Source organism: Coenobita brevimanus, chromosome 72, assembly GCF_032717465.1.
Source record: "Coenobita brevimanus isolate Jiangsu-jjx chromosome 72, ASM3271746v2, whole genome shotgun sequence".
Classification (NCBI taxonomy): domain Eukaryota; kingdom Metazoa; phylum Arthropoda; class Malacostraca; order Decapoda; family Coenobitidae; genus Coenobita; species Coenobita brevimanus.
In genome coordinates, this window is record NC_137025.1 from 2,042,277 (window position 1) to 2,068,070 (window position 25,794).

Here is a 25,794-nt window from a genome sequence, read left to right on the forward strand (position 1 = left end):
ACCACGACACTGATATGACTGACACGAGGGGGAAGTTATGCAAAATATCTCTCGGTTTGGGGAAGGATGGAGGGCAGGGGTTGAGAGAGTAAGAGGAAAGTAGGATGGAAGGGAGCTGGATAATATACAGTACTCTGCTTAATTCGTATTGCTATTTACACTATAATATATGTACATATGGTTTTAGAGAATCATTTAATGTGCCTGCCATTTTTAACCCCTTCACTCCAATGACACATTTTTGTATTTTATTCTCACTACTTTCAGATGATATTATTGACCTTATGAAAGACCTCACATTTTAAAAGAGGTTAATGAAGGCTATATTTAACCCCTCCAATTCAGAAAGTCCATCAAAAGCCAAGTAAAAGCATCAGGAAAGGGCAAGAATAAAATTTTAAAATATGTCTTCAGAGTGAAGTGATTAATAGACTTTCCACAATAAGGCGATATATCTCAACCCACCATGGGCAGGCTAATAATATTCACCACAAAAATATTATAAATACCCAGTAGTCCATTTCACAAATACTGCATAAGAAAAACTTCCCATTTAAATATATATATAATATATACTGTATACATATATACTGTATATATATCTATGCTTCCAAAAAAATCTGCTCAGCCACCTAAATGCTACAAATCACCAAATATTTACCTCACTATAAAAAAGTCAGTGAACAAATATTATATAACCTCTTGGATGGCTTCACCTCATGCACTCCTTAAAAGTTTTATATTATATATATATATATTTATATTTATATATAAGATAATTTCCATGCTATAGACAACATTCAGTTCAACTTATATCAACAACACATTAAAAAAACTCGACGACAAAATCTTCCTCTCGACAAGAACCTCACCACTTTCATAACATAGCCATAAATTTTTCCAGTGCTGTATACAAATACCCACAGGAAAACCAAATGGAAAAGTCACAGTTCACAGCAAGGTCAGACAGGTTGAATAATCACTCAACTGTGTTTGCCGACAAAAACATTCGCAGTTTTACAAATTCACCACACATGCACTCACACACACATAAGAAACACTCTGCATATACTTTAAAATTATTTATTAACAGAGAATCTTAGTGATTGGGATCATTTGCATGGCTCTGAACTGATTATCCTTTACATCAGAGCATAACCAGCACAAACGCTCACTTCGTCAGTCTTCCATTCTCTGATTGTCCTTCGGAAATCACCAACAACTGATATGCCATGTGTCTGAGTTTTGGAAAGTGCATATGGCTGTATATGCTTATAAAACTGATACCGTACTTAAAATTATTTGACCTGATAAGTTTTCATTATAAATATGTTGTATTTTAAAAATATTTTGGTACAACGTCAAGATCAGTGCTGTAACACCATGTATACATCTTCAGATTGGGAAATGGTGTCCTGTTGGAGGAATATGTTGGAATCTCTGCTTTGGCTTGCTTGAAATAATTCAAGCGACATGTGTATTTATCGTCTATAGTCCTTGCTTGTGGCCCCATTCGAACACCATTCTAAAAATTTATTTTCACATCACATAGTTTCACTGTTGCAGCTCATTATCTCCAGTGTCTTCTTTCATGAGCAACAGCTCAAAGACAGAAAGAAAATTACTGATTTAATGGATTGTCTTGCCTTGTGGATTCTGGATTACAAGAACCTCATTGCACATTTTCAGACCCATCATGAGTCTGCTCACTTTCAACTCAACATTGAATTTTTTCAAATGATATACCATAATTACACTCAATATCTCTGTCTGGATTAATTTCATCTCCATACCTTTTGTATTTTCTTAAGAGATACTTTCTTCAGCTTGTGAACAGCAGCACGAAATTCAGAGGCAGGGATGGGCTCATCATCCGAGAGAATCTCACCCTCAGAATGAGCCCCACTTGATCCACCTGCTGCTCTCCAGGTCTCGTGCAGACTCTTGAACCTGCGATCTGGGAAGGTGCCCTCATGACCAGCTGCCAGAGCACTTGGGTCACTGTATGTCTCTTTAACAGGCCGCCGGTCCTGCTGTCGTGACCTACTGTATCTGCTGATGGCTGTGGTGAGGGTGGTGCCAAGTGCAGAGGCTGCTGCCGAGGCTCTACTAAAAGTACCCTCAGAAGGAGCTCCTCGTTCTTTCAGCACCAGTTTGCCAAGGGTCTTCCATGCTGCCTGCACTTTGTAGATGTTCTCTGTGTCCGGGAGCACTCGGCGCTCTACCCTCGGACATCGCCGCTTGGCAGCCCCACCAGCTGGCTCAGTCAATTGGCCATACTCCAACTCCTCCACAAGCACAAACCTTGCTGGGTCCTCCATCCTGCGAGCCTTCACCAGTGCCTGTGCTAAGATGTCTTGTGCTGTGCTGGAGGTGGGAGCCTTGAGGATGGTGTAGGGGATCTGCGATGATACATTGTATACACACACCAAGAAGTTGTCCTCCTCTTCCCACCCCTTGGCCTCCTCACTCACCTCACCCTCCCCTCCACTCCCTCCACTTCCACATGCTCCACCTGATCCTGTACCACGCTGCTTCTTTTTCTCCTTAGATGCAGTGCTCATGATGGTGGTAAGCCAAGCTCGGGTACTAGGATCATCAGAGGTCTTCTTCAAAACAAACTTTCCTTCACCTTGCCAGTGTGCCTGTGCCTCTAAGGGCCGTTCATTCATGTCCAAGATGCGCTGGGTCGTGGGGTTGTCACCCTTTCGCTGCCATCCTTTGGCAACTTCCTCAATCAAAATATAGTCCTCAAGCCTGGCACCCTTCCCAATCTTGGCCACTGCCTTGTTGATCACATCACGTGTGGTGCATTCCTGTGTGGCACTGATCACTGTGTACGGCTCATCAGGCACTACACTGTGGATTTTAACAAAGAATTTACGTCGCTTAAGGGGCACTGTTGGGGTTATATCATGGCTTTCAACATCTGACTCCTTCAGTTTAGCTGGGTCCACTGAGAGGTCTTGTCCAAGGGAAAGTTGCTGGATCTCATATTCTTCCTCCTCCATCATCGTATAGATGAAAAGTGTTGACACTGGTAGTGGCTGGTTTTGAAGATTACGCAGACGCACGTGTCGGTAGCCTCGCCGCAGGCACTTGAGAGGCAGGATGCGCTGGGCAGTGGTGTGACCAGTCACTGTGTCAGTCACTGTCAAACGCACAAATGCCAAGTCTTTAAACATAACTCTAATGTTAAATGTGTCACCCCACATGGGGTTGAAGGAGTTCCGCTGCACTATTTTGGTCTTGAACTTGAGACAGTCCACTGGGATTCCTAGTACTTCCACCTCCACCTGTGGGCTGCCCTGGAAGTTACTCTGACAAACATACTGGCCTGAAATGACTGAAATCTTGAGATTCAGCACATGCAGTCCATCAAACTCCTTGTCAAAGGGGTTGAAGCGGCGATACATCATGTGTGTATAATCCCACATCACTCTGGGCTTGGGTACATAACCACAGCGGCCCGTCTGTTCAAACATGGCATAATTGAGGTGCAAATAGGTGTCATCTGTTTGGTAGTTCAGAGCTGCCATTTGAATCCCAAAAGCCCAAAAGTAGAGCGGGTTGAAATTAGACGAGTCGATGCGCATGGCGGCTGGGTATGTCCTCATGAGCTGTGTCTCTGTGTGCTGTATGGCATCTAAGGGCTGGCGTCGGCACAGTCTCTTGGCGGTGTTTTCATTCAGGGATGAGCACTGATAGCACGGATGCACTCCCATTGACCTCTTAAGAATAGGTGGCTGCAAAATGGGCTCAAGTCGGCTGGGGTCTGAGGGCACCTGAGTATGAATTAGTATAGGGGTATTAGTGATTATCGGGGGCTGGACTGTACTCTTCCTCCCGCTGATCATCACCTTTTTCCCCTTTACAGACTCCCGTGGGCTTGAGAGGTTGAAGCCATGGAATTTGACTGCCTGGCAATAGTTGACCAAGTCTGAGAGCTCCTTGGCAATCTGGTTCTGTTTCTTGTACTTGATTGGAGTGATATCTTCATCTAGATTCTCATCACTCTGTGATTTGGGCCGCAATTTGTTCCCCTCGGCACTAGAGAGGGACTCTGTTCGGTTGCCCATGGAGACGCTCTTGATCACCATGCAGTGTTTCTCATCAAACAGGCTGTCATGGTGGCCAATGTCAAATGGATTGTGTTCTGTGGGGAGAAGAGAAGAGGAAGCTCAGTAACTGTGTGAATGCCATATCATCATCATCAATCTCCACTTCCTTTCCCATCACATTCACTCATTCGTTCATTCACCATCTAACCCTGTGTTGTCCTATGAGATGTGTAGGAGCCCAGGGCTAGGCAAGTTGGTCCTGACATTTAAGATGAAAGTGACCAGCCTCACTCATCCCTGAGTGGCATTATGTGGGCAATAAATCTCAACCACCCCTTGGACATAAACCTGTACTTACTCAATCTGACTGGAATGCCTTAATTACCTATTAAACCACCAGGTGCCATCATCTGGTTATATGGTTACCACCCAGTGCAGTAAATAGTGTCCTTGTGTACAGGAAACCATTTGGCTTGTCACTCAATGTAGAGTCACCCACAGACAGAAGGAAGGGGAAAGAATGAAGGAAAGAAAGACAGATGAGGAAGGAAGGAAAGAGGGAATGAAAAGAGGAATGGGCAGTCACCTGAAAGCAGCACTACATTAAGTGGGTAGATAGTGAGTGCCCCACCTACCACTCACTTTCACATAATTATCATTATCATCATCCACTTTCACATTCTTCTCCATCACCGTCCCCTCCTCTTCACTTAACCATCCTCCTCCTCCTCCTCCTCATCATCATCATCATCATCATCATCATCATCATCATCATCATCATCATCCTTTTCCTCCTCCTCATCATCATCATCCATTTCCACTTCCTCATTTTTCACTACCTCCACCACCCATTTCCTCATCCACACTTCCCCCAACCCTGTACCCACCTTCATCATCATAATCATCATCCTCATCGTCCTCGTCCGTCTCTGGGTCGTTGAGGGATCCCGTTGAGGCAGTGCTGATGAGGGAGTTGGTGCGTCCTGAGGGCCGGTTTGCCACGTTCTTCATGCTCATACCAGGACCCCCCACCTCACCCACCAGCTTCTTGTTCTGCGCAGACATGGAGAAAGAATTAGGTGTGTCATTATGAAAGGTCCCCGTAAATCGAACAGCATGAGAGTTGCAAGGATATAATAATAATAAGAGACAATGATGAAAGGGCGTAGGCATGTTATTATCTGAGGTCCAGCTGAATGAAACATTGTGAGTGGAGAGGAGAAAGGATACAAAAAATGACAAACACATCACACTTGCACCTGGACCAATCTCACCCATCAGATGTTTGTTCTGTGGGGGGATGGCCTGATGAATTAGGTTGGAGAATATTAAAGCTTCTCTGCTGAATAAAATAGTATGACAGTATCATCATCATCATCACCATCATCCAGATCTCTTTTCCTCCTCTTTCTCCTCCTCCTCCTCATCATCATCATTATCCACATCTCTTTTCCAACCTAAAAATGGGGTGAGGCAGGAGCCAGAGATCAAGAAAAAAAACTGACAGATGGAGAAACTATCCAAAAGTCTACCTAACTGAACGGGCCACACTCTCATTCACTCACCATTAAGCCCCATGGAATCCTGACTGATGCATACACACACAATTCATATTCTATATTTCACTGACTCAAGGTGACAGTAACATGGGTAAAATAAGAGATGATGGCAAACACTCCAGACTCGCACCTGGATCCACCTTGCCCTCCAGCCTCTTGTTCTAATTAGAAATAGATGAATGGATGGATGGATCTGGCTCTCAATACAAACGACCTCCCTTAAGTTATGCGTAGGAATATTGTCATTTTGTTGCTGTGACCCTAAACCCAGTAAACTGCAGGTTGAAAATGCCACTCTCCTGCAGCCCAACATTCTTCTTTTGAGAGCCAGAGGGGGAGTTGAGGGATATTTATGCTGCCCAGTGCTACTGTGTGAAGGCATCATTCTCCAGCACTGAGGCAAAATACAATATATATAAGTGCTCGTTATATCACCTCTTTTGACAACTGTTTTTGCTATTACATCCACAGGAAACTGCACAAAAACTGCCTATTAAAGTTCCACTGTTACCTATCAAGACCATCTGCAAATTGCTCCAAATTACACAACAATGTACATAAGAAAATTTGTCATATTTTGTAAACACATCTGACTCATAAAAAGGTTAGCCTGGATTGCAGAATCAGCTGTTAACCCCTTCAGTCCCATGATGTATTCTTCAGTTTATTCTTGCTGCCTCCAGGTGGTTTTTGTCCAGCTTAATCCCCTGTGTCTGATGATGCTAATTTTGTTTTTTTCTTTGTGACTACAGATGTTGCTACTCAGCCTAGGAGAGAGCTTTCAGACTGGCGTGGTTAGTTATCGAGGGTTAGTTATCCTTCATCAACACCCTGAACATGTGAAATCTTCATCAAACTGAATAAAATAATTTGTAAATGGCAAGAACAAAATGGAACAAGAAATAAAGGGACCGAAGGGGTTAAGGTCAATATCTTGGCTGTGGAGGGGATTGTAAAGGCAATAACAAAACCCACTACATCCAGCAAAGGCACATTTATTTCAATCCTGTATGAATGTGGACACTGTATCAAAAACGTTCATGTGGTGAATCAGTTTGTTTTTCACAAGAGTTGTAACAATACATCCTGATCATGTTAAAATCACTAGACTGAGAAGGCTAATGTTACACTTTCTCACCTTAATTATGATACGGTGCTTCAGCTGGGCGGGACTGGGAAGGTGCACATCCTCTGAAAAATCAGCCTCAAACAGGAACTTCGTGACGAGCTTCTCCCCAAAGACTTGGTTGAAGATCTGCGCCATACGAGCCTGCTGGATGACGGAGCAGTGGTTCTCTATGGACAGGATCACTGGGTACGGTGAGGTGACAAAGGCGCTTCTGTTGATTGTCTCCACCACACTCCTGAAAAATGGTGACAAGATGCTGTGCTCTAGTGTATACAGAAATCAAAATAGTGACAAGATGCTGTGCTCTAGTGTACACAGAAATAAAGAAATCAAAATGGTGACAAGATACAGTGCTGTAGAGTATAAAGAATCATCATCATCATCACCACCCTAGGCCTGTAAGTGGGATGGGTTGAGTCAATGTTCAAAAGTCATTCATTCATTCATTCATCATCTAATCCTGTGTTGCCCCATGGGGAGCGTAGGAGCCCAGGAAGGCAAGTTGGTCCTGACATTTAAGATGAGAGTGACCAGCCTCACTCATCCCTCAGTGGCATTACGTGAGCTATAAACCCCCAACCAACCCTTGGATATAAACTTACACGGGCTCAATCCAACTGGAGTGCCTTAATTATCCACTAAACCATCAGGCACCATAATTTGGTTATATGGTTACCACCCAGCACAGTTAATGGTTCCTTGGTGTACAGGAAACCACTTGGCTTGTTGCACAGTGTAGGGTCACCCATAGACAGAAGGAAGAGGAAAGAATGAAGGAAAGAATGACAGAAGAGCAAGGAAGGAATGACAGAAGGAAGAGAGGAAAAAGCAGTCACCCGAGAGCAGCACTACATTGAGTGTGTTGATGGTTAGCATCCTCACCAACCACTCATATAATATATAAATATTTTATTCTTGCTAATACCATATGATTTTATTCATCTTGGGAAGGCTCCCTTGATACTGGAAGCTGTTTTAAATACTTCACCACAAGAGGCCCAATGCTGAACAAAATAATCTGGAAGTAACAAGAACACTGTGCAGTCCCATCTAATGAAAGCACTGGTGGCCTTTTTATTTGTATCTCTACTTTACCCCCTCAATTCCATGTCCTGTTTTTTATATTATTCTTGTTACATCTAGACACTTATTTAGCTCAGGTAGACTTCTCAAAATGAAAAGGTTTGCTACCATCTGGTGGCAGCAAAAATAAAACAGAAAGTATGTTATGTCCTCACACTAAACCTCTACTTCCATGCTGGGGGATGCCCTCATATGGTGGCACTGATATGACCAGGTGGTGGAGCTGCCTGGTTCTACAAACACCCCTTAATCCCTTCCTATCCCCAACAGAAGACTGATGGACTGTGGAAGAAATGCAACTTGGGCTTCCAGGCCACCTGGTTTACTTTCTGATGAGCCTCAGACTACTACTACTACTAGTGCTGCTGTTACCTGCTGCCTGCAATGGCCATACCGTACCTGAATGGGATCTTGGTGGTGAAGGTGTGGCCGTGGTAGATCATGGGAGTGCCGTCATCCCCATCCCAACAGTCCAGTTCCACACACCGGCACCCTGTCAGTAAAACCTGGAGAGGGAACGAGAGTTTGTGAATATCAGGTGTAGAAAACAAAATAAGATACCTTAAGGGGAGAAAGGAACTAATAAAGGTTGGCAAAACAAAGAAAATAAAATTAAATAGCAGCCTTCAAGCTCCCAAAGCAGCCTCCAAGTGGCCTATAGACTCCCAAAAGAACCCCAAAGCAGGCCGAGTCTCAAAATTTCTTTAAAAACATTAAATGGCCTAGAGGCTTCCTCAGAAATTTAAAAAAAAAAAAAAAAAAAAAAAAACTCAAGGCTCTCTAAAAAACTCCAGAGCGGTCTATAAGCTCCCTAAACAACTCCAAAGCAGCATACAGACTCCCTAATCAACCCCAGAGCAGACTAGAAACTTAAAACACTGAATAACAATAGAAACAGCCTCAAAGCTCCCTCAGTATCTCAAAGCAGCATAGAAACACCCTAAATCACCTTAAACCAGTCTAAGAGCATCCTAAGGAACCTCACATACCTTGGAAGTTCAAAATATAAAATAACATACAGTTCCTAAACAGTCACAGAGCTCCTTGAACATTCCCAAAACAACCTAAAAGCTTCCTATTTAACCTCAATGCAGCCTAAAAACCTCTAAATCAACCCAAAACAGCCAAACAGTAAAATCAAACACAAATACACACATTTCAACAGAGAGTCAGTTTGGATTCTGAAATGGAAGGTCATATGTATCTAATTTGTTGAGCTTCTACTCAAGGGCGATTGACATGCTACAGAGATAGTTGGGCAGATTGTGTGTACTGTACTTAGACATGGAGAATACCTTCGACAAGGTACCCCATAAGTGACTAATAGGGAAATTAGAGCACATGGGAGGACTGAAGGGGAACCTCTTGGAGTGGATGAGAGAGTTCATGAGAGAAAGACAGATGAGGACAGTAATAAAGGACAAGATGTCAGGGTGGAGGGAAGCAACAAGTGGAGTCCTGCAGAGCTCGGTGCTGATGCTCATAATGTTCCTGCTTTACATAAACGATACGGTGGATGGAATGAACAGTTACACAAGTCTGTTTGCAGATGATGCAATGATCACGAGGAGAATTGAAGTTGAATTTAATTGTAAAATTCTACAAGAAGATCTGGACAGGATTTACAAGTGCAGTTGGGAATGGCAAATGAAATTCAATGAAAAAAAAATGCAGAATATTGGAAACGGGTAAAAGTACTAAGAGGCCATCACTGAATGGGAAGGGAACCAATCACAAAAGCAAAAGAAGAGATAGACCGGGGAATGTTGGTCCAGGATAATTTGTCACCCGAAAAACACATTGACAAGATTGTCAGAGAGACATAAAAACATTTCAATACATGGATAAGGGGATGATGAAAAAATTGACAGTGGCCATGATCTGCCCCAGGCTGGAATATGCAGCAGTGGTGTGGTCCCCACATAAAAAGAAAGATATAAACAAGATTGTGAGAATACAAAGTGTGGCAACCAAGATGGTCCCTAGCCTGGTGGATCTATCATACAAGAAAAGACTAGAAAAGCTGGGTCTGCCTTCCTTAGAAGAATGAAGAGAGAGAGCGAGTTGACATAATTGCAGTGTTCAGGGCCATGATGGAAGTAGACAAAACTGACAGAGAAGATCTGTTTGTATGGAATGGGGGAGCAATAAGAAGACATAGAAAGAAATTGAAAAAGACATGTTGCCTGTGGGATCTCAAGAAATAAAATTTTCCATATAGATGCACTGACCTGTGGAACAGACTGGACAAAGAGATCGTCCAGTTGAAAAGCTTAAATGAGTTTAAAGCAAAGTTTGGCTAGTTGAAACACAGAGGTGGGACCCCACAAGAGTAGCTCATTTCCAGTATATCACAACTAGGTAAACACACACACACACACACACATACACAAGCTCCCAAACTGTTTCAAAACAGACTAAGAATCTCAATAAACCCAACGTAGCCTACAGTAGAAGTAAAATTACAGAAAAGAAAAAAAATCCCAAACTGCTTCAGAACCGCCAAGGTACTTAAATCCCTTCACCACCTGGCCACACACCTGACTGTAGAGCTCAACGGAAGACTCGCCCTTGAGCTGGTGGCCAGTGAGGTAGGTGTTGTGGGATGAGGCGATGTAGTAGTTGCTGAGGGGCATGCTCATCTCATCGTCGTCCACGCTCACGCGCTCATCCAGGAAGGCGTAGTTGTCCTCGTCCATCATGTATCGTGCAAACCCCTCAAACGACAGAAGTTCCTGGGATCTTGGGGCCAGACAGGGTAGAGTAAATGAGAAAAGGGCCCATAAGCCATGTACTGTGCAAGAATAATTTGCACTCTCCTTACACATGCCTTCATTCACACAGTTACCATACACTTCACAACCACACCAGAATGAATATTAATATAAAAATACATAAACAAATAAATAAAGTAAGAGAAAAGGGTACGTGATATCTGGACCAAAATTATAAACTCTTAAGTTGTATACGAATATAAGATCGTTTGTGTATTATCTCTGTCTCATTCATACAGCTATCATAAGCCTAAGAAATAAATCGAAGTGAATATTGTATCTATCTACCCATATATTGGCAGACACCTTAATCCTGGAATGGGTGGTCACTAACTAATTTCCTCCATCACATCCTGTCCCCTGCCACCAGGATGTCCACCCTTTAACATGCACCACACTCATTCATATACCTTCTCACCCCAAACCACCACCTCATCTTGGTTTCCCCCTCTTCCTCTCTCCTTCCACCTCATTCACACATCAAAAAAAAAAAAAAAAAAAAAAAAAAAAAAAAAAGTTCCCATGTAGTTTTGTTTATTATAATTGTGGTTAGGATCCTTCATAAATTCTCTGTCATTCTCATGCTCTCTCTCTCACCTTAGGAATGGGTCAGGTTCATGGCGGTGCAGGAGTTCCCTAAGCTCATCCTCGGTGCGCACCTCTCCCTGCTGCTCCTCCAGGAAGCGACCCAGCTCAAGTAATGTGATGACCTGAAACACACGAAGGTCAGCCACAGCAAATGGAGTGGGGGGGGGTAGGCTTGGTTGGGTCAGCTCAGATTAGACTAGGTTACAATAGGTCAGGCTACTTTAGGGTAGTTAAGTGTAGTACAGTGTAGTCAGGTTAGGTCATGTGTGATTAGGTAGGACAGGGAAGGATAGGATAAGTAAGGTCAGGTTGCACAAAGTTAGGTCAGTTGCCATACTATAATATGCCAAATTATGATGTGTTATGTTATGTTACGCAATGCTGGGTAGGCTATGTTGGGTTGGGTTGGATTGGGTTGGACTGGAGTGAATTTTGTTTGATCTGGGTAGGTTAGGCTCTGTTAAGTTATGTTTTGTCCTATTTTGTATTTTAATATAATGTGTCATACACCACAAAAATATCACTCCACAAAACAAAGGTATAAAAATGAAAAAAAAAAAAAAAAAAAAAAATCAATAAATCAAAGGAAATACACAAACACCTTCCCCATTAACCTCACAACAGCTCTGGCAAGCAATAAAAAATACACATTAATCCCCAAAACAACAAAACCAAATGATACAAAAAACATTTGCCTAAAACACCTTAGTTCCATAGCTACAAATACCCCATATGTATATAAATGTTTTCCTTGGATTTACAAAGAAATAACTCATATCTAGAAGAAAGCAATCTTCATCCTTTTATCCAAGCCTTTTACCCAAGCCTGGGACACCACCCTATAGTCTATCACCAAGTAGGCCAATATGGCATTGCATATCACCCAAAATCATGAAAACACAAATCCTGAAGACCATCACTCCCCACATTCTCCTGTCTGATTCCCAGCATGGCTTCTGACACAAACAGCAAGCCACTTCCCAAACTGATTCAAATTATCTTTGATGGTTTCACCAAGAAACAGATCCCATCAAGAACCACATTAGCAGCAATACAAATAAACAAAGATTGTGAAACAGTCCCAAGATATATCCTGATAAACAACATCTTGAACACAAACACAGGGACAATGACAAGGAGTGACCAGCCCACTCCTCAAGCAGTCAAGCCCTGGTACTTATATAAATCCACAGATCTAACTTTAGAATGCTCGTCTCACTTTTAACCTTTCCTCCATGACATACTAATCCCTCTCTCCTCTGTATTAGTGCTGTCCTATGCTGATGACCTAACCATTGCTTCACAAAATTCCAAAATAAGTTCTGCAAGCTTTATGCCTTGGGCTCTTTCTTTTTACATAAAAAAAAAAAAAAAGTATGAGAGGATCACAATGACTGGCAAAGAATCCATTCCAACCTCATACCTTTATACTGTGTCACCCACCACCACAAAGAAACAAAAAACAAACAACTTAAACTACACTGAAAGCTTCAACACATCCCTCTGCTTCCATCCAACACTACCCTTCACAAATATGAATACACAGCCACCAACTTCATCCAAAACCTACAGGCAAACATCAACCTTCTTGAACCCCCACCATGCATTCATCCCACAATAAATGTTTTTCCCACAGACAGAAAAGCTTACTGGGGAGAAAAGAAAAAAAAAAATCACCCTTCTATGCTTTAGTACCAACACAAAATACAATTCACACACAACACACCAAGTCCTCACTGTAATGTAGCCCTTCATACCACAATCACTCTCACAATACATAAAACTTTTCAAAAGAACCTCAGCAAGAGATTTCTGGGAGTGCCCGGCTGAACTGGTTGGTTTCCTGTGGTCCACCAGAATTACGTCCAAATGATCCTGGGTTCACAACAACACATTACTATAGTATGCTCTGCCAGGTAAAGTGTAATTATACTAAGTAACATCAGGTTAAGACATATTACAGAGTTAATGTTAGAACAATGAAAGAGTGTGTAGACTGCAGGTTTAAGACAGTGTTAGCCCCATCACTTTAATAAACTGCAGTGGTGATAGGATTATCAGAGTATATATCTGACCCTTCAAGATCAAAGACTCTCCTAAACTAAATATCATATGAGGTTTACAAGAACAAACTAAATAGGATGTCATTGGCCTGAAGGGGTTACCATAATTACCAGTGCACAACTCTGTTAATGAACCAACTATCTTAAAATAACACCTCACAATTCTCACCTGACTCTTGGAGCTGTCCACACCAGCACAGTTTGTGACAATACTGGCAGCGGCAATAGCGTCAAAAATCTTCTTCTTCTGGCAGTTGTTGCGTGACACAAGGAGGTCGAGGGAAGTGTTGCGTGTCAGTACCCCAAGGTTGGCTCGAGCTAGGAGTGGGCGAGACTGGCCGGGACTGGGTGGGGATTGACCGGGGCTATGAGCTGGGGCCTGGGGCGGGCTGGAAGCTGTGGGATCTTCTAGGGAACTGTCCGATAAACTCTTACGTGTGACAGCAAGGGTCTTGAACAGTTCCCGCAGGTCCTTCCGGGCACGCAGGCTGAAAGACTTGTAGAGGACAACAAAATCTGTGAAGTCCAGCTCTGCTGCCTGTGTGATGCTCTCACCTCGGAAACCTCTCGGTGTCAGAGTGCCAAAATCCCCCCCAGCCACTGGCCCACCTCCAATGCCAGCACCACTGGATCTACTACGCTCTCTTGGGGATGACACAAACAATGGGTTATTGAGGACTGACATGGTATTGTATGATTTTGTATCTACTATTGTAACAAAAATACTTCTGAAACTTAAACACTCCACATCCAAATACTGTACAGGTACAGTAGTTAAAGCTCAGTTGTTATGCTTTATCAACATATGTAACCTATCCAGTCACAACTTCATCCTGTTATTACACAACTACAAACCTGCCTGCCACACCTACACTCTTACACATCTTCTAGTCACCTCTACACCCCTACACACCTGTATCCTATAGCTTGTTGTGGAGGAGAGGGAAGCCCCGTTGCTAGGTCATATGAGGGCCGGGGTGGTGCTGGGGAGTGGACATGCGCTGCAGGGCCCACCAGGTGCTCCCCTGCAGCATCACAGGAGCGGGAGCGGGGTGGGGAGGGGTGGTGGTGTGGGTGATGGGGTGGGACAGGGCGGCGACTAGCAGTGGACAGGGCTGGGGATGGGGCAGTTCTCCCTCCCGCTCCCTCTTCAGATCCTGGTCTGCTGGAGTCCTGTGAAGAAAGGAGAGTTTGCAGTCATTATCACTGACACTGTAATGTCAACATCAGCACTGTCATCACCACAGTTATCAAGAATATCATCACTAATATCATCATTATCATTAAAATCATCATCATCCTTATCACTGATTTTACTGATGACATTTAATTTCATTCTGGCTACCCCCAAACAATTTCATTCTGCTCAGGATAAATTCTTAAGCAGGAATGTGCTCTGTACAGTGGGATGCAAGCTAACCACCTCTAATGCTCACAGCTATTACATAAATGATAATCAGAAATGAATACACTTTTGCCCTCTCAGTTCTAACCCCTTCAGCCCAGCTGCCACATATATTTTATTCTGGCAGCTACCAGACTTTTTTTATTAATCTTAATGAGAGGACCCTAATAGTGATGAGGTTAATTATGACTTTCTCTAGCCCCTACCAGTTCAAAAAGTCTATTCTAAAGCTTGGCACAATAATGTGAAAACAACATGACTAAAACAAAAAATATATATAATCTGGTTGAAGAAGTACAAAGCACAGTCATCAGTGTCAATCAGATGGCAAAGTCAGGGATGAAAGTCCACCAAATATTCCAACCATTCAATGTCTCACTGCCTACTGCTGGGTAAACTTCCTAAGCTGTGAAAGGCTGGTTGTCTTTCACTGTTTCTGCTGGCTAATCCTTATACGAGGAGAGAAGTTTGATCTCTTCTCATAGACAACTCTCTCTGATAAAGTGCACCGGAGACAAAATTAACGGACATGTCATGAATGTGGAGTAATCATGGTGGAATATTTGGAGAACTCTTGTTCCTGAGTGTAACATTATGGACAAAAATATTGATTCACTTTACAATGATAAATAACAAAACAATGAGCAATGACTTGAAAAACTGTGATATAAAATAAGGAGCCCAACAAACTTTTTTCAAATACCATGTAATGGATAGTTATTTAACTAATAAGTGAAGCCATATTACTGACCCTAACTATATCTTCTACTGGTCACTCACACTCGCACTCACCCTGACAGTGATGGTGGCCTGAGACTTGAGCTTCTTGAGTCTGGTGGAACCTGAGCCCCTCTTAGCAGCGATGGGGTCCTGCGGGGACATACTGCCAGCCGTTGATGTCACCCAGTTGCGACCTCCAAAGATCTGACAATGGGAAACACAGTGGTTGAGGAAGGTTTCAATGATGAGTGAATTTACCTGTGACCATATCATACCATCTCAGTACACTCTCCTCTACCCGTGAAATAAGATCAGAGACCATAAATACAAGCAGTTTACCCAATTGTAATAAACACCACTTAAAGAACTTCCACATAAAAACAAGAACACCTAGAAAAAGATGATGATGTTGAAGAAAATGATGCAAGTAAGTACTCAGTAGTTGTACATAATGTCCCGTACCTTGCTCCACACGTAACTTCCCCCACAAGACCTACAGACAGTAAAATAGTAACAACCAATCCATTTTACCCCCTTAAATGTGCTAGACCTGAGTCTATGCTACGATGGTCCAGTACATAAAGGGCATATGGCCAGCCTGCATCCCTTGGTGGTATTACATGATCAAAAAGCCTCCAGTCACATCTTGGGGATGGAACCTAAACCGAATGGCATCATTCCAGCTGGGGCAGTCTAACCACTAGACCAACAGGCACCTTATTAAACTATAAAAATGTCCTTGAATATCAAAACCAACCAATAAACTGTCAGACCCACCTTAATGGCCTCAGCTGGCTTGGGGCAGGCGCAGTTCTCGTCCTCGAAGTACAGCTTGAGGTATTGTTCCTTGAGCCACCACAGCCGCCGGTCACTCACACCCGCCAGCTGCTTCTGAGCTCGTATCAGCACCTGAGATGGCAGTACAGTTACTTTGTTTTCACATGACGGAACTGGGCCACTCCCAGAAACTGTATGCTTATTCATGGTTGCACAAAAGTTGATGAACTTTAATTATGAGGTAGAAAGGAGTCTCCTTGGTTACTAGTCAACTTGACCCTCTAGTCTGATAGCATTTGGCCATCATTTAAACTAAAAAAATGTCCAGGATCTTCACAAGCTTAGAACAAATGCATTATAGGGCTGGTTATGCAGTACGGTGAAATTTCACCATAATGGAATATCAGTGTACCAAAGGTTCTTTTTCTACAGGACAAAAACGAAAACAGCTTTCCAGTGGGTAATATTATTCTAAAAACAGAAAGGGATCCAAGCAAATGTGCTCATCTTCAACCCACTCCATAAAACTGTATTTTACTACAATGGTCTTGGCAGTATTAATGAAGTAGTCATATTCCAGTCATGAAAAAAAAAAAAAAAAAAAAAAAAAAAAAACAGTACTGCACTCCTGTATTTTCTGGTGGTGGGGTGCAGTGTATAAAATAAACAATAATAATAAATAATAAACTCACCTGTAGGCCCTGACACCAGAGTGATGCAATGGAGGGGGGTGCCACAAGCACCATAAGTCTGTTGTCAGCCAGGTGGCCCCCGTAAATTAATGTCACACACTGCTCACCCACTAAACCTGTCTCAAGACCATACCTGTAGGGAGAGAGTATACACATCTTGGATGAACAATTATGGTTACATATGAAGGCTGAGGAAGGAAAATGGGAGAAGGAGATGTGGAAAACAGTGAGGGACACTGGGAGGTGGGAGGGAATAAGGGAAGACATTACATTAAATGAAGTACTGTACTGTACTGTATGTGCGATACCTGCATGAAATGATGTACTTCCACACATAAAAAAAGATAAAGTACACTAATCCAACTACCTACCACATTTACCAGTGACCAGAAAAAACAGACTTATACCTCCGAGCTATGGGTGTGAAATTTGCATCCCTGACCCCCGGCTCAACCTCCTTCAGGCACGACATCTGCACAAACCCTTCCTCCAGCGTCCCACCACTCAGCTCAGGCGCCATCGAGTACTGGTAGAGGCAGAAGGAACACTGTTATGAAGCTTTTCTGTACCATGACATGCAGAGTGGTTTGCAAATAGCACTCCACTAGAAACTCACCTGGCAATATTGTATGTACTTCAACAGCTCAGTCTGCTGGTATGGGCTTGAGTGTGGTATTGGGAGTAATAAATAAATAATGCAAGCTAGACAATGATATCACTAACTAAGTCTTCCCCTTAACACACAAGAAACTGCCCAAGGAAACAGAAAGAGGAGCATTATATATACAGTATAGACTGTTATACATTCTTTTTGTTTTGTTTTGTTTTTGTTCAATCCCATTATGTATTTTTCTCTTTTCTACTGTTGCTCAATCCAATTTTATATTATACTGCTGTTATTTCAAGATTATTTTTTTCAGCTCAGGAATGCCCTCATCCTAAAGGGGTGAATCAAGGCTGTCCCTCACCCCTCCAGTTCACAAATCAAGGTGAAAAGTGTACAGCTGCTAGACCAATGTAGCAGTTAGTACTGTAGTTGCAATCCCAGGGTCACCTGCACATGAACCCAGTGGACAGCAGGCTGAAGTCATACTCCTCCTTCAGCTCACCAGTCTGCTTTTCGAGGACAGGAAGGTGAGTTAGGGATGCCTGTATAACCAAGCAGCTCCATCACCCAGGCATATCAGTGCCACCACATGAAGGTATCTCTCTCCAGCACCCACAGCACAGTAGTGGTAGCCGCAACCCTTGGTTCATTTGAATGTGAACCCGGTAACTGTTGTGTGAAGCGGCCTCTCTGCTGCAGCCTACCATCCTTCTCTCAGGGTGATAGAGATGAAGTTGAGAGACATTTGTATAATTAGGCAGCTCCATCACCCAGTACATATTGATGCCACCACATGAAGGTACTCTGCTCCAGCACCCAGACCACAGTAGGACCCACCATTAAGAGAAGGCCTGGAGACACAGCCGCTTCTGGGTTAGCAGCAAGTGAATAGTCTGAGGGGGAGTGTGAGGTGCGCAGGCCAGACCAGGGTGGCCGTGTCCACGTTAGGGTGCCATTACTTCGCTCCAGACGCAGGTATACAAGGCAGCTGCGGCCACTCTCGGGGTCCCATTGTACCACTGTTGTACCGTGGTGAAGGATCTGGAAAGGTATGGTACAGTGAGGGGGTGCTGTGAATAGGAGGATGCTTATCTATCTATCTACCCACCTAAATCTCTCCACACATCCATTTTCTCTTTACATATCTATTTAACTATCTTTGTCTATGTATCTGTATCTATCCATATCTATTTTTTACTGATGTATCTAATTAACTATCTATCAAGCTCTCTATCTATACATATTCTATACTGTGTTGTTAAATGTGAGGCACAGTGAAAGAGTGCAGAGAAAAGAAGGACCTCTATCTATCTATCATCTATCTACTTACCTATCTCTCTATCTACCAGCCTATCTATTATCTATCTACCTAGGCTACCTACCTATCTATCTATCAATATATATCTCTCCACTCTATCTATCTATTTGTCTGTCTTCACATACATACTGTCATTTGCATAATATTACTGCTCATTCAGGGTGAGGGAGAAAAAACAACCTTCAAGCTTGGTACAGTATCAGGCAATGGAAACAGTAAAAGCCAGCCCTGTAAAAGCCTCCCAAAATAAGATGAAAATAAAATCACAACCACTCCATTTACGTCAACAGCCAAAATACAGTAATTTCTGAAGCACAAAAGACTAACAAGGAGAGTGTATGTGACTGAGGTGGAGAGGGGGAAAGGGAGGGAAAGACTGAAGATGAGATGGAGGAATGGAGTGGAGAGGTATATGAGAGAGGGGTGTGTGAGCTGGGGAAGGGCAGTGAAATGGCAGGGGACAGGACGACATGGAGGGGACTTGTTTGTGGCCACCAAAACAGGATTAGGGTGTCTGGCTATAGACAGCAAGTTAGACAGAAAGAGACATCGCCCTCAGTAACATTACAAGCTTACGTACAGTACAAGCATAAAGTTTGGAACATATTATACTAGATTGTGTGCTTATAGAATTGTAATAATGGGATAATGCTGGTTTTAGGGGAGAAACAGTTAGGTTAGTGAAGTGGTGACTTTTGTGTTGCCCATGTTATGGGTCCACAGGTTAGGCAATTGGTTAGGAGCATTTATGGGTAAGTGACTAACTTATACTCCCTGGTGGCATTATAAGAAAAAAAATAAGAGGCCCAAATGCAACCAGAACAAAAGGATCGTCATTATCAACATCCTTATCAACAGCACCACCACTACCATCATCATCATCATCACCATCATCATCATTATCCCAACCTCTTTTCTCATCCAAAGATGCAGTGATGTTGGGTTCATGAAGCAAGAAATGAGAAAAACAAAACTGAGTGAGAACTAAGGAACTGCACACCCTAAGAAACTGGCCACACTCTCTTAAACTCATCACTCAAGCCCGAAGAAGTGTGACCCCACCTCACAGGCAAAAGAAATTGTCATCATCATCATCATCATCACCAACTTATCTTCACAGCTCTCTCTCTCTCTCTCTCTCTCTCTCTCTCTCTCTCATCAATATACTGCTCCACTTTCAAATTCCATTCAACTTAAGGTCTACCAATAACAACTGTATCATTGATATCAATTTAAAAATGTAAATAAATTAAAAAAATAATAAATAATTGTGGTACCTGTAATGTGTGGAGGTCCAGGCCGATGGTGGACTTGGGCAGTGGTATGAGGGTGACGCCGTGGTCATGACTGAGGGGCTGCACGGGACGGTACTCCTCCAGCTCGCCCCCCGCCCCGCCCAACCCACCCAGCCCCATCCCACTGCTGCTCATGCCTTGATCACTGTCCTGCTCCTTACTCAACATACTGAAACAATACATCAGATTTACCTGTAAGAACTGGACACACAATTACTGGAATTTAATTATACAAAAACTGCACTTAGTCATTATTACTGCATACGGTACTGAATTTCAGCGTCTAATCCTATAACTTTTGAAGTAATATTCAGTCCAAAAGAAATCATAACTATCCATCTATCTATGTACCACCTATCTATCTATTTATCTATCATCCAGTCCTTTCCCGTCCCATCAGAAGCACCTGGATCTTTGCACCTATTCAACCACCACAACCCCACACCTGAGTCCCTGAAAGCGTGGAAAAATGTGCTGAAGTGTCTAGCTAACACGACCACAAGGCACATACTAACCCCCCAAAACACCTCACCTGATAGAGTCCCTGAGGATGGCATGTGCGAGTGTGTTGGAGCGTGTCACATAGTGCTGATGGAAAGCAGCGATCCTTTCCACCACCTGCTGCGCCTCATAGATCTTGCCCATGTTGATGAGACCCCCCGGACCAATGCGCGTGAAGAAACTGTCCTCGCCGCAGTAGTCTGCGATGAACTATGGGGAATAGGAGGGATTAGATGGAAAGATAGTTTGAGGATAGTTGGACAATAATGGGACAATGGCTTGGATTGTTTGATGGGAGTGGGAGTCAAGTAGAAAGATAGTGGATGGACAGCTTGAGGACAGTGGGATGACAGCTGGTGGACAGTTGAAGGAGTTGGAGGATAACGAGACAACAGCTGGAGGAGGAGGACAGTTGGGGGAGAATGGAAGAAGTGGGGGAAGAGAGTGGCATACCAAGACTAAATTATGCAAGACATCATGATGCCTTCAAATTTAAGCAATGAAAGAACACACATTATACAGTATACATAATATACACATAACTGTATATAGGCCATCAGATACACGCTCATACATACTTAGATCTCCACAAAACACAGACCCTTTTAACACAACCACAACTGCACTTCTACAGCGTGACAATCATCCGTCCTTAATCAACACAAAATACAATTAAAAAACAATCCACTGTGCCTACACCACAGTGCAGTCCCCCCATCCACGACACACTTACCTCATCCACCTCACTATCACAACACAGACAAGAATCAACATAACCTACACAAAAGATCTCCAGGAGCACCCAACTGAAGCTGCCAGTTTCCTGCGGTCCACTGAGTTCATGTCCAGATAAGCCTGGGGTTGTAACTACTACTACTACTACTACTAATGCAACCAGGCTATCATCACCATCCTCTCCCTCCTTCCCCCCCCTCCCTTCTCTCTCTCTCCAACCTACCTCCACCTCCTGACCATCCTCGGCCAAAACCACCAGCGATGGGGTAGACTGCAGGATGCCCATCAGATCAGCCAAGAATGATCCGAAGAAGGGGACCACGCGGCACTCTGGGAGGGCCAGGGCACGATCCAGAGCTGCCTCAAGCTCCCCCCGCCCCGTCTCCCCACCCAGAAGCACACCCGCGAGGAAGTCCAGCACCGGAAGTTGTTCACTCTCTAGACTCAGCCAAAATGGTTTTAGCTTCTCGGATCTGGAAAATATAAAAATAGTTCGGGGTGGTATGAGTTGGACGAAGGGCAGCATAAATTCAAATTTCTGGTTATTTCTCTAAGAACCACACACACCCTTTTCCAAAATGCTGGATCTGACCCTCATGGTGAATTACAGAAAGACTATAACACTGACATGGTGCAGAACACTGGGTTGATTACTGTACCCATGAAAAATCTAACCCTCTGAATGCTGGGATATCAAACTAGCTGAAAGAAAGTACAGTACTGTATTTGTTCCCCAGAGTGAAATCTATGTGTGGGGACAAGCAATGAATGTATCAATGGTCTTCCTAGCTTGGTTACTTCCTAATATACTGTTTTTCTTACTCAAGGTCTTCATTTTTATTTCTTAAAGGAACAACTGTAATTGCAGCAAATGATGCTGTGAGACTGGTAAAAGATCATCATTATCATCATCAACATTGATATCTCTGTCTCTTTCCCCACACATGGATGGGGTAGGGAGATGTAGTAACAGTAATAATATTACCAGTCACCCAACAAAGCAAACCTCCCAACATACTTGAGTCCAGTAATGATCTCCATGGCAGCGTTGAAATTGGCCATGTTCCAGCAGGCGAGGGCCACCCGCAGGATACACGACAGCACCCCCTTGCGGTCCTCGTGGGTCGGCTGTGACACTATGACGTGCGTGATCCATGACGACACCTAAGAAAGAGGAGAATGAGGTGCAGGAAAACATGTGGGTTCAAGTTTCCTTAACCTATTCACTCTCTCCCTCACACTACATCAGTTCAGTCATTCACTCACTCACTCTCTAGCTCTCACTCTTCTTAAATATTAGCATATCATTCCGACTCTCTGTATGTCTATGTCTCTGTCACTGTCTGTCTGTTTCTCTCTCTCTCTCTTACCTCTTTAAATCGTTTAGTAAGGTGTGACACAGTTGAAGCTTGGTTCGCGTATCGTTCTTGGTGGTGTGGATGCCTGAGGTCGGATGTGACGTGTCTGATGTAGGCTATGGGAGGCACACGGTAGTACAGATCATACTCCCCTTCTGTCAGGCGCAGGGCCACCTCCTCAGGGAAGTGAAGGAGCCTCTGTAGATTCTCCAGTTCCTCTGAGTAAAGCAAGCCCAGCTCCCCACCGGCACGTAGCACCTCCCCTGCAGATTGGAGGGAACATAGGTACAGTGGATGAAAGGGATATGTAGAAAAGGGGCTGGAAAGAATGGAGGTAGAAGAAGGGAAAGATGTAGAATAGGGACTGGTGGGGATGGAGGCAGAACAGAGTAAAGAGAAATGCAGAGAAGGGGTAAGAGGTCTAAAGATTCAAAGGTCTGAGTCACAAACATGAGCACTGCAGTTACGTGACTCTTGGTATTATCCCCTTTACCTACCTAACTGTACATTCAACTGCAACAGTTATAACTATACAGTCTATTTTATAGTCAATTCTTTCCATACACATGTTCTATGCAATGTGATACTGCATATTTAAAAGTAAGGTGATTCCCTACTGCAAACTAGAGGGGCACTCAGTGGAGCGTATCTCTCCAACAAGGACAATGTAAATTCCAAACCACTCTTCATAATGGGTTAGGTTTTCTCACCACTGATTAGGGCTTCACAAAAAAATGTTTTCCATATCCAGAATCTATAATATGATCCGGATCAGTCCCAAAAGTTAGGTGACTGTTCCCTGGGACATGAGGTATTTACCCACCACATTTGGTCCAAATCTCTCTTTTAGTTTTTGAGTAATCTTGCTAACAGACCAACAAACAAACAAACAGGGGTGAAAATCTCCTTGTCAGAGAGAATGATATTAAAGTTCTTCTCTTACTGCAACTACTATATTGCAAAATCAATGCTACCATCAACAGATTTTTGCCACATAAAGTTCTTTTAGCATGGTAGCTTTTTTCAGTGTATACTATTAACTAAACAGAAAAGTTGTAATCACTGGGGAAAACATACTAGGTACATAGGTAAATGACAGAGCTATGACAGATTTAAGTTCACAGTCTTTACAAAAGGGTACAGACTTATAAAACAAAATCTAAAATGCCTGATAACATTATATTCACAGCCTTTACATAACAGTAGAAAGTTACTCATACACAAAATCCAAAATGTTTAGCCAGTCTTAACAAGCCTGACCCATACACACCAGCCTTATGAGTCGCCAGGTGTCCGGTGTGGTGGTAGAGTGTGGTGGCTGCGGTGGTGGAGTAGGGGAGGGCGTGGGTGTGATGGTGGGCAGGGTAGGGTAGGGCGGGGTGGTCGGCCTGCAGGGTGGCCCACAGTGCACGGCCCAGGTGGGAGAGTGAGGCAGCCGTACCCACACTGAATGTCCACTTGGTGCCTCGGAATTCAAGCACCAGCCGGTCGTGGGAGCGGCCGCCACCTGTACGATACTGGGGGAGAAGACAGGCAATGCAAATGCAGTACATTGTAGTGACAGATATAGCACATACTGTATTATGAGGATATTATAATGTATTGTAGTGCCAGTATTAGGACACACAACCCTAGGTTCATCTGAAATGTGACACCAGTGGATGTAGGCAGCAGTAGCCACTCTCCAGCAGTTTTACATTCACCTACTGGGTATGCAGAGCTGTCTGGGTAAATCAGTGATAAGGCATAAGAGTATCCATCTCCAGCACCAAAAGTGGGAGGGGACGCAAATATAAATACATGGATTGATGTGGCGTTGTGAAATATGTAAAACTGGGAAGGTTGAGAGAGAAAGAGAGATGTGTTAATGTGAGTACAGTCAATGAAATAAGGGCTACCAGTACATACATATATTTATATATATATATATATATATATATATATATATATATATATATATATATACAGAAAGAGAGAGAGAGAGAGAGCAGGGGGGGAGCACAAGTCCCTCTAAGTCTGGGTTTACTGACGCCAGGGGTAATGGGCCACGGAGGGAGGCAAGAGGGGAGGCAGGGAGGAAGGGGGGGAAGGGGGGAGGGAAGAGGGAGGCAGGAGGAAAGGTAGGAAGAAAGGGACAGATAAAGGAATGAAGAAAGGAAGGGAGACAGGAGGAAAAGGGATGAAGAAAAGGGGGAGGAAAAGCAAGGAGAGAGGAAGAAAGCATGAAAAGAAAAAGAGGGAGATAGGTTGAAAGGGACGTAGGAAGAATAGAGGGAGGAAAAGGAAGAGACAGAGAAAAAAAAAAGGCAGGGGGCAGGGAGGTAGGCATGATAGAGCAGAGAGGTAGGAGGAAGGCAGGGGAAAATGGGAAATAAGGAAGGAGGAAAAGGAAGCAAGGCAGGCAGGGGAGGAGGGAGATATAAGAGGAAGGATGTGGGGAGGCAGGACAGGAGAGAAGTAGGGAGGTAGGAGGGGAGGAGAGAAGGAGGGAGGCAAGGAGGGGTGGGGGATGGGGAGGCAGAGGGAAAAGTATGGAGGCAGGAAAAGGAGAGGTAAACCTGGTAGGAAATGAGAGATAGAGTACAGAGTTTGTTGGGGGTGGAAAAAAAAAAATGGAAAGACGTGAAAGGTGTGGTGCATAGCAGTTAATATTTTGAGAGGGAAAACACTGATGCAGACTTAAAAAAAGAAAGAATGAACAAGAAGGACATGCAGGTGGGAGTGGGAGGAATAATAACACTAGAGGAAAAGCAGGAAAGAAAGGGCAAAGCTGGAAGAAAAATGGAGTGAAGAAGAGAAGAGTAGGGGAAGATGAGACAGAGAGAGGGTGACCCAGAGGTGAGGAGGAGGAAGACTTGGAAGGGTGAAAGGAAGGACGGAAGACTTGAATGAAGTATGAAAAAAGGAGTGTGAGAAGCTGACCTGAAGAGAAAGATAGTAAAGGAAAAAGAAGGGCTGAGGAAGAGGTTGGAGGGAAGGAGGAAGGGAGGGAGTGGGAAGGAGAAGGGAATGCAGAAAGGTAGGAAAAAAAAAAGAAGCAGAGTTGTAACAAGAGGAGAGCCAATAGCAAAGAGGCTGAGCTATGGAAAGAGAGAGAGAGAGAGAGAGAGAGAGGGAGAGAGAGAGAGA

At 43.5% G+C, this 25,794-nt stretch overlaps 1 protein-coding gene across 1 annotated transcript in view; it reads right to left on the reverse strand.

Moving 5' to 3' along the window:
• Window positions 1–1,501: 1,501 nt before the first annotated feature.
• Window positions 1,502–25,794, reverse strand: part of LOC145407225 (1-phosphatidylinositol 4,5-bisphosphate phosphodiesterase epsilon-1-like) — a 41,034-nt gene continuing 16,741 nt past the window's right edge. The window contains exons 6-25 of the mRNA XM_080278261.1: window positions 23,936–24,182; window positions 22,678–22,928; window positions 22,326–22,471; window positions 21,531–21,780; window positions 20,604–20,782; window positions 20,054–20,195; window positions 18,296–18,499; window positions 17,259–17,377; window positions 16,852–16,984; window positions 16,160–16,291; window positions 15,455–15,586; window positions 14,171–14,430; window positions 13,427–13,901; window positions 11,204–11,316; window positions 10,373–10,574; window positions 8,232–8,338; window positions 6,759–6,984; window positions 4,949–5,114; window positions 2,528–4,156; window positions 1,502–2,485 (exon numbers count right to left, since the gene is read on the reverse strand). Of these exons, the coding sequence (XP_080134387.1) occupies window positions 1,782–2,485; window positions 2,528–4,156; window positions 4,949–5,114; window positions 6,759–6,984; window positions 8,232–8,338; window positions 10,373–10,574; window positions 11,204–11,316; window positions 13,427–13,901; window positions 14,171–14,430; window positions 15,455–15,586; window positions 16,160–16,291; window positions 16,852–16,984; window positions 17,259–17,377; window positions 18,296–18,499; window positions 20,054–20,195; window positions 20,604–20,782; window positions 21,531–21,780; window positions 22,326–22,471; window positions 22,678–22,928; window positions 23,936–24,182 (5,817 nt within the window). The 3' untranslated portion in view covers window positions 1,502–1,781. The remainder of the gene's footprint in view (window positions 2,486–2,527; window positions 4,157–4,948; window positions 5,115–6,758; window positions 6,985–8,231; window positions 8,339–10,372; window positions 10,575–11,203; window positions 11,317–13,426; window positions 13,902–14,170; window positions 14,431–15,454; window positions 15,587–16,159; window positions 16,292–16,851; window positions 16,985–17,258; window positions 17,378–18,295; window positions 18,500–20,053; window positions 20,196–20,603; window positions 20,783–21,530; window positions 21,781–22,325; window positions 22,472–22,677; window positions 22,929–23,935; window positions 24,183–25,794) is intronic.